Source organism: Vigna unguiculata, chromosome 10 (genome assembly GCF_004118075.2).
Source record: "Vigna unguiculata cultivar IT97K-499-35 chromosome 10, ASM411807v1, whole genome shotgun sequence".
Classification (NCBI taxonomy): domain Eukaryota; kingdom Viridiplantae; phylum Streptophyta; class Magnoliopsida; order Fabales; family Fabaceae; genus Vigna; species Vigna unguiculata.
Window position 1 is genome coordinate 19,782,823 of NC_040288.1, and position 7,372 is coordinate 19,790,194.

General features: G+C 33.3%; 1 protein-coding gene across 1 annotated transcript; it reads right to left on the bottom strand.

Annotated features, from left to right (window-relative positions):
- Window positions 1–2,205: 2,205 nt before the first annotated feature.
- LOC114166388 (glycerol-3-phosphate 2-O-acyltransferase 6-like) lies at window positions 2,206–6,117 on the bottom strand. Its single transcript, XM_028051107.1, has 2 exons — window positions 5,314–6,117; window positions 2,206–3,349 (listed from the first exon to the last, which is right to left on the bottom strand). Exons 1-2 carry the CDS (start codon window positions 5,929–5,931, stop codon window positions 2,483–2,485), a joined length of 1,485 nt encoding a protein of 494 aa, XP_027906908.1. The 5' UTR covers window positions 5,932–6,117; the 3' UTR covers window positions 2,206–2,482.
- Window positions 6,118–7,372: the final 1,255 nt, after the last annotated feature.

The window sequence follows — 7,372 nt, forward strand, 5'->3', positions numbered from 1 at the left end:
AACAATTTCCATTATATAACATCTCTATTTTTGAATAATAGGAGGAATTTCAAACTATATTTTCTCAAGCAAGATCTTAGGCTACTTCTAGTGGTGGGGGAGAAGAAATATCCCCATTAGACCTTGTTGAGGAGGAGAACTTAAGGAAAAGAAGTTTGTTCGTTGTTGTTGGTGGCAAAAATGCTAAGGGACGAGTATCTAGGGTTGTAAAACTGAAATACATAAATCTTTACAGGGAATCCTTCACACAACCAACATCTACTTCTACAATTGTGGAATCACAATAGATCCTAAGGTTGGAAGAAGAGATTCGTCAATATAGGCAGGAGAATCAATGTGTGTATAGAAAATTAGAATCCCTAGTATCTCTTGTTCTCCCTCTTCTTCCTCCCGTTGCACAAACTATTTTGCAAGATGTTAATGAACAACCACAAAATGTGGACAAAAACCAGGATGATGCTTAGTATGGTGACCAACATCATAGACAAAACTCTTCTCCTCATTATGCTGATTATTAGTTAGTCTTTTAGCTGCAGGACTTAACCTAGGACTAAAATTTGTTGGTTTTTTAGTTGTAGTACTTGAAAATATTATTACTTTCATTTTTTGTGACATGTTTATTTTATATTTGTAGGATAATATGTAGTTGATGTAATGATATGAATACTGTTGGAACCTTTTTAAAATTTTGTTGTTATATTTGGAGGCGTTATTTAGTTGTTATTGCAAGTCCTATTTGAGTGATTACTATGAATGTTATTGTTTGCTCTATGATATGATTGACATGAATCAATGTTTGGAAAAATATAACAAAATAAATATATTTATAAGTAATTATTATCTTGTGATGATGACATAAAAATGGTGATTTTTAAAAAATTTAAAAATGTTACAAAGATCAGGTAACGTGTATGATTTTTCAATTTTTTTTATATTAAATTGTTATCTGTGAAATACATCATAGGAAACTTACCTACGAAATATTTCATAGATAACTATTAAGGGTTATTCTGGTAATTTTATCCATTTTTATTGGATCCAAGAACAATTAGAAAGGTATTTTGGGCCCAAAGGTCCATTTTTGGTAGGACCCATAGGTAAAAAGGTATGAATAACACATTGTTCTATACATTCATTACGCATTAAAATATTCTCTGAATCTCTGACATCACCAATACTAACTTAAGCATCGAAGTGTCTTTTGCAGGTACACCTACACCGTGATTGGAGCTTCGTCGCAGCAAAGAAACTTTAAGTCAAAGGCCAGATACTAGAAGAGCAGAGAATATGAGTGAAGTACAACTTGATTTCATAAGAATAAGATATGCCGTGTTTTTTTATATAAAAAGCTATTTAATGTCAATTTTATTAATACAAATATATTCACTCGTTGAAAAAAATGTTAAAATTGATAATATTAACTTGTAAAATTGCTGAGCTAATTTGTTACAACTTTATAGTCGTATAAATAAAAAAATTCACAAATCATATTCACTTTAGTTAAGTTAAATTTGTAAAATTATGTTTCACCCAAAGTACCTTCAAAATATTCATCTATATGATTTGATCCATTTCAATAAAGATTCTTAATTTATTGATTAGATTAGAATGTAAGTTTTATTAAGAGGAATTCTAATTAAGTAGTTCATCGGATCTTCTAATAAATAATCAAAACTCGAATATTTAAATCACTTGATTTTTGAAGTGTTTTTTTGCCATTAAGGTATTATATGCTGAATTTTATCCCTCTCATTCTCTTATGAAAATAAGAATCAGACTAAATTCTTGTCTTTCTTGTTTGATTTGGCTGAGTAAAATATTATTTTGATCTTGCCATGATAGAAGCATAAGGCGTCTGACAGAATGTAGTTTCCTATCTGCATAAATTCCCAAGCTCTCCTACCTTTGGTTTCACCGAACAAGTCAAGCATATTTATTAAGGGATCATATTTACTCTAGTTAGTTTTCTTATGACTTTATGAAAAGGCTTCAATTTTGTCCTATTTTAAAGTTAATTGGATGACTTTTGATGCCTCGTCCGATATAGGTCCATACAACTGGGCTTGTTGAACTACACGCCTCACTGTAAACACATGCATCATATTAATTATTAACTATGCTTCTGTACATTTCATTGTTTCTGGTACACTTATTTATTTATATATAGACACCACTGCCAGCTTTCTATCTATTCTCGCCAACAAATTGATGGCACCAAAGCAATGCCTTTAATTGTTGTACCTTATGATCACATACCTGCATCTGTGGTACTGGATTTGTCACATAGCTATCATACATGATAGCAAAAAGCTAATGATAACCGCAATACAAAAAAAGTGAAACATTTTGGGGACTGAAAAAATAATAAACTAGTTGTATTTATCATAAAAACAACAATTACGCAAACTATTATTCTTATAAAAAAAATCACAATCAGTTTTTATTACTCTAATACCATACTGATTTTAAGCTTTTGGGAATTTCAAGTATTCTTCTTAGATGGAACGGTTCCATCTGTCCCTGCAAGGATTGCATACTTGTCCTTTCTTGTTAAATTGGTGCACTCAAACCCCAGAGTCCCTGCAAGAACCCTTTGAATATAATTTGCGACTTCGAATGAAGATTTTCCTCCCTTACAGGTGAGTTCTGTCGGTAACTGGTTCAAGAAAGTGATCTCATAGGTTGGCATAGGATTCATAAACACAAAATAAGGGTCCAACAATTTGAACCCTCGAACTGAGGTACCATAAAACACAGTTTGCTTTGTGTTGATGGCAATTGGGACAATCCTATCAGTTAGCTCAGCAAAGAGAGCACTGAATCTCAAGAGGAATGGTTCTCTGCAAGTGGTGCCTTCAGGACAAATAACCAAGTCTCCTTCTTCAAGTAATTTCTTGATGTTGGCTGCATCTCTTTCTCTCTCCCTTGAGAGTGCCACAGCTTTGATAGGTGAAATTATTTCGGTGAATTTGCTTATGCTGTATGTGACACAGCTGATTTTCCTCCCTAGTGCAACAGCAGTAACCACAGGGTCTAAAACTGTACGGTGGTTACACACAAATAGCACCCCACTTTGACCTTTTTTTGGTGGTGGTGGAGGTGTACCCTTCCTAATGATCCTTATTCCAAGAAGCTTATAGTTGTACCAAGCAATTCTTTCTGGCAAAGGAATATTGAGGTAGACCCTTAGGATTGAGAGTATGATGCCAATTGGCATCCACAGGAAGGTCAAGAGGGCCACCAAAGGAGTTGGTCTCTGAACTAGCCTGCCCTCATGAAAAATAATTGGACTTAGAAGTTTGTTTCTTGGTAGTGCCTCACACTTCATCCTTGGCACCATGTATCCTTCCTGTAGGGAAACATACAGTTAAATCAGTTAATCCCTGGATTCGACACATACGCAAAAGGATCATGCATGTCACTCATTAATAAACTTTTAATTTTCTCTATAATTATTCTATAACAAATCATCAAATTTCAAGAACTAGTCTTCCAACCTAACAAAAAATAAACAAACTGAGTCAACCGTTATAAATTGATAACACGAAATACTCTAATTCATTTAATCGACCAACCTGCAGGCCATCAGAACCAATCCGCAGCCTGTATAATAAATAAAGAACCTCTAATTTATCTTGCCTGCAAAAGCAATTATCCACTGGTTTGGTCTGTTATTTATATATTCTGACTATATAGAGCTAGTTTAGTCTCTATAAGCTTTGTAGGAGGAAATTTTTGCATATTAGTCTAGATCTATCTAGTCAGAACATTAAAGTTATATCTGTCTTTAATAACGACCCATACTAAAATGGGACAAGATGACGTACTTTGACATGCATAATTTCGTTCGAGAAAAAAAATTATTAATAGCTTTTTTTACTGGAAAAAAGAAAAATGAAATTTGTAAAATATATTAAAACATCTCCACCTATAAAAGATGTAAAAAAATGCATATATATATATATATATATATATATATATATATATATATATATATATATATATATATTGCACATATATTCAAAGTGTAAAGTATACTAGTGATAGTCTCTATCTTAATGTTTTTGTTTGTAATATTTTATCTCAAACCAAAGCACATGATATACTAGAAAGTAACCAAATCCTTTTCTCAAAAATTATGGTGTTTTATTTGCTTATAAAGTGATATGCACAACAGAAAGTCAATGAAATGTAATAAAGAATCTGCTTTGTCATTGATAATTACAAAAGTATGCAGAAAGTTGTAAGGAGGATATTAATTGAGTGTTAGAAAGGGGTGAACATGAGATTAAAAAAGTTGATATGGTCCAGTAAAAATTGGAGTTGCAACCTCTATGGAAGATCCAATTAGGGATCTTTTAAATTTATTAACCATGTATAAAACAAAATAGTAACAGAACTTGAGTTGTGAAATTGCACTTAAAGCATAGACAACCATTTTGAAAGTGAAGCTGCGGTAAGGTATTGACAAATAGACCATTGGAAACGGGAGGACCACTTAGGGAGGGATGCCAATACTGAGAAAGGCTTGACTATAGCAAAATTAATGGAGGAGTTTTATTATGCCGCGGAGAGAGTATATATATATATTTATATAGCTTAAAAACCGTGTAATGATCATTTAAGAGTCTCACCAAATAAGAAGAAGATCCAGGGACAATCTAACTAATCATAATGTTGACCCAAAAAACAGCTCATATAACTCTTAGGTTCCTCCCATCTTAACATATTAAAGTTTTGAAAGGGACAGAAAACAAAAATACATATGTAAAAAGCTATAAAAATTAACAATATTAGCTCCTAACATCCAAAAAGAATAACAAAAGCAACAATCTTCCTATATTCTTAAAAAGCAAGTGTTTCATTAATAGTATGAAAAATTATATCACAGTGCATTTACTTAATTGAACTACTTAATGTTTTTAGACATTAACTGATTAGGAAATTTAGAAATAAAATAAGTATTTATTAATTACAAACTTATGTATTCTTTTCAATTAAATCCAAGATTTCACCATCACCATCTGCATCAAATTTATTCACCAGGTAATAAGACAAAACAACTGCATGACATTGTTCTTAAACTTTTTTGTTAAGTTTCACATGCAATTACGGTGATTAAATGGTTAAAAGTTGTACTCAATGTTTCACGTTCTCTCTTTCTCTCCAGTACATAATAAGAACCTTGGAAAGTTGAGATAACAGCATATTTATGAGCTCAACTAAATCTCATAGTGTGTGGTATTGGGAATGTGTAGTTTTAATGAAAGAGAAGAGTATTATATATATATATATTATTATAGTTATACCAACCTTGCAAATGGACATGAAGTGATAGTCGGTTACACAGTCTCCGAGTCCTACATCGGGCAAGTTCGTTCCAAACTCCTTGATGACCACGTCTCTCTTTTGGTCACCAACAAGCATACCGACTTCCTCAGTAAACCCTGTCAGCCTTCCTGACGATGTTACATGGAGCTCTGTTCCAAGGACCTTATCTGCGCCAAGAAACGTTTTGGCAAACGGTTCCACCATCACCCTGGGGCTGCCGCTGACAATGTAGCGCTTCCCAAAGGCGTTGAAAACATGCCAGGTGTCAGGGTGTACATCCTCCGCGTAGAATCTGGACAGCACCGACCGCGCCACTACCTCAACGTTCCTGAGTTTGAGCCCTGCGAAGGTTACGAAGATTAAGGTTTTGTTCGCCGCATTTTCAGAGATGAAGAGGTTGGTGAAGTAGATAAAGGGGACGAGGGTGAGGAGACAGAGGGCTCTTAGGATGCTGCCGGCTTCGAGAGCAACGAGGAGGTAGTATGGGAAGGCACTGCGGGACACGAGGAGAGTGCCATCGAGGTTGGAGACAACTGTTTGGTTGGACCGGTCTTTGGTTGTGCATTGAGTTATTGGAGCGAAAGGAGCAGTGATTCCCATGATAACCACCACAATAGAGAGAAAATGGCCAGGGGTATATGTTTTGTGGTGTGGAGAAGATGTGTTTGCGGGAGAAAGATGAAGATGTTGGACAGCTTCAAAATGTTATGAAGAGGGAACTAGTTAGGAGGGGTTTTTATAGGGAAGGGTGAGTTTGGTGATGTTGACTTCATGAACAATTTGGAGAAACAGATGTAATTAATAGGATGAGTAAATAATTTTTTAAATGACATCATTAATTAGTGTTGTCAGAAACTTAGATAATAATACAATCTTATTTTCATCGGTATCATGGGTATTAGGATTTACGACAGTAGACATATATTTGGTGTGTGTGAAGTAGATTCCAAAACTTAAATACAAATACGGCCCTTTTTATTGTTATTTTTAATTAAATATAGTGTTTTATGTTCCTAATTTAAGTTGTTCATCATTGGATTTTTTTTATTACATTGATTTATTGAAACAAACATTAGATTTAATAAAAAAAATAACACTAAATATTTTAATTGTTTCATGACAACGGAAAGTCTAATATTGTTAGGACTCCAAGGCAAGATTAGTTTATAACTTTTTTCTTTTATCTCATTTAAACCTTGTTTCGGATATATTAGTTCAGTAAATCAAACGTTTGGTTTTGTATGTCAAAAGTCTCTTTAAAACACGTAACACTAAATAATAATTTATACACAACTATTTTTTTTTAACTGATTAATGCAATTTTTTGAAATCAAAATGTGAACACTGAAATGAAGCTAGAGGCATTTTTAAGTTTTCTTCTTTCTATATCGAACTTTCATTCTATGTAAAAAATAAAAGTGATATTTAAAAAAAAAAAACAAACTAAAAGAGATAGTTTTTTTTTTAAAACAAACCACCTATTTACCCATTTATGGACAAAAAGAAAAGAGAGAGAAATGAAAAAACATTAGCTTATTCACAGCACATATTGAAGTCAACAATAAATAATAACACAGGAGTATGCATTATTTCAAAATCACTCATTAGACTTTCTCTTGAAGAGAGTGACGACTTTAGAAGGGTGCATGTGTGTGTTGAATTTTGTATGGATGTTGTTCTGGCGTGCATGGTAGGGCAGTAGAGTAGTTGTGAGGACGAGAGGTGTTTGAGTAGTTGGAAATGGACGCGCGTTCATTCAATAAGAGCCTACTTTTTAGTTTATTGACGCTGGCCTTAGCAGCCTCATAAAACCAAGCCACGGCTTCCTTTTTTTTATTTTTTCTTTTATTATAGCCAATTTAGAAATGAGTAAAATTTTAGCAGGAATTAAAATTTAAAATTCATTCTCACGCTACTAGACTAATTTCATTTTGAATTGAACTTATTAATCACTTGTGAGCGTTAGGATCATGCCACGTGGCAACTTCTGGTTGGGTCTGGTTGAGTTTGATTTATGAGTTGTAAGAAAAGTGAAAGTTAG

What these genes read in the sequence shown, in the direction of transcription:
- LOC114166388 (XM_028051107.1), bottom strand. Translation starts at nt 5,931, where the DNA reads ATGGGAATCACTGCTCCTTTCGCTCCAATAACTCAATGCACAACCAAA. An exon ending in ACTTCATGTCCATTTGCAAG is followed by an intron (nt 3,350 to 5,313) that starts GTTGGTATAACT and finishes GTTTCCCTACAG; the next exon opens with GAAGGATACATGGTGCCAAG.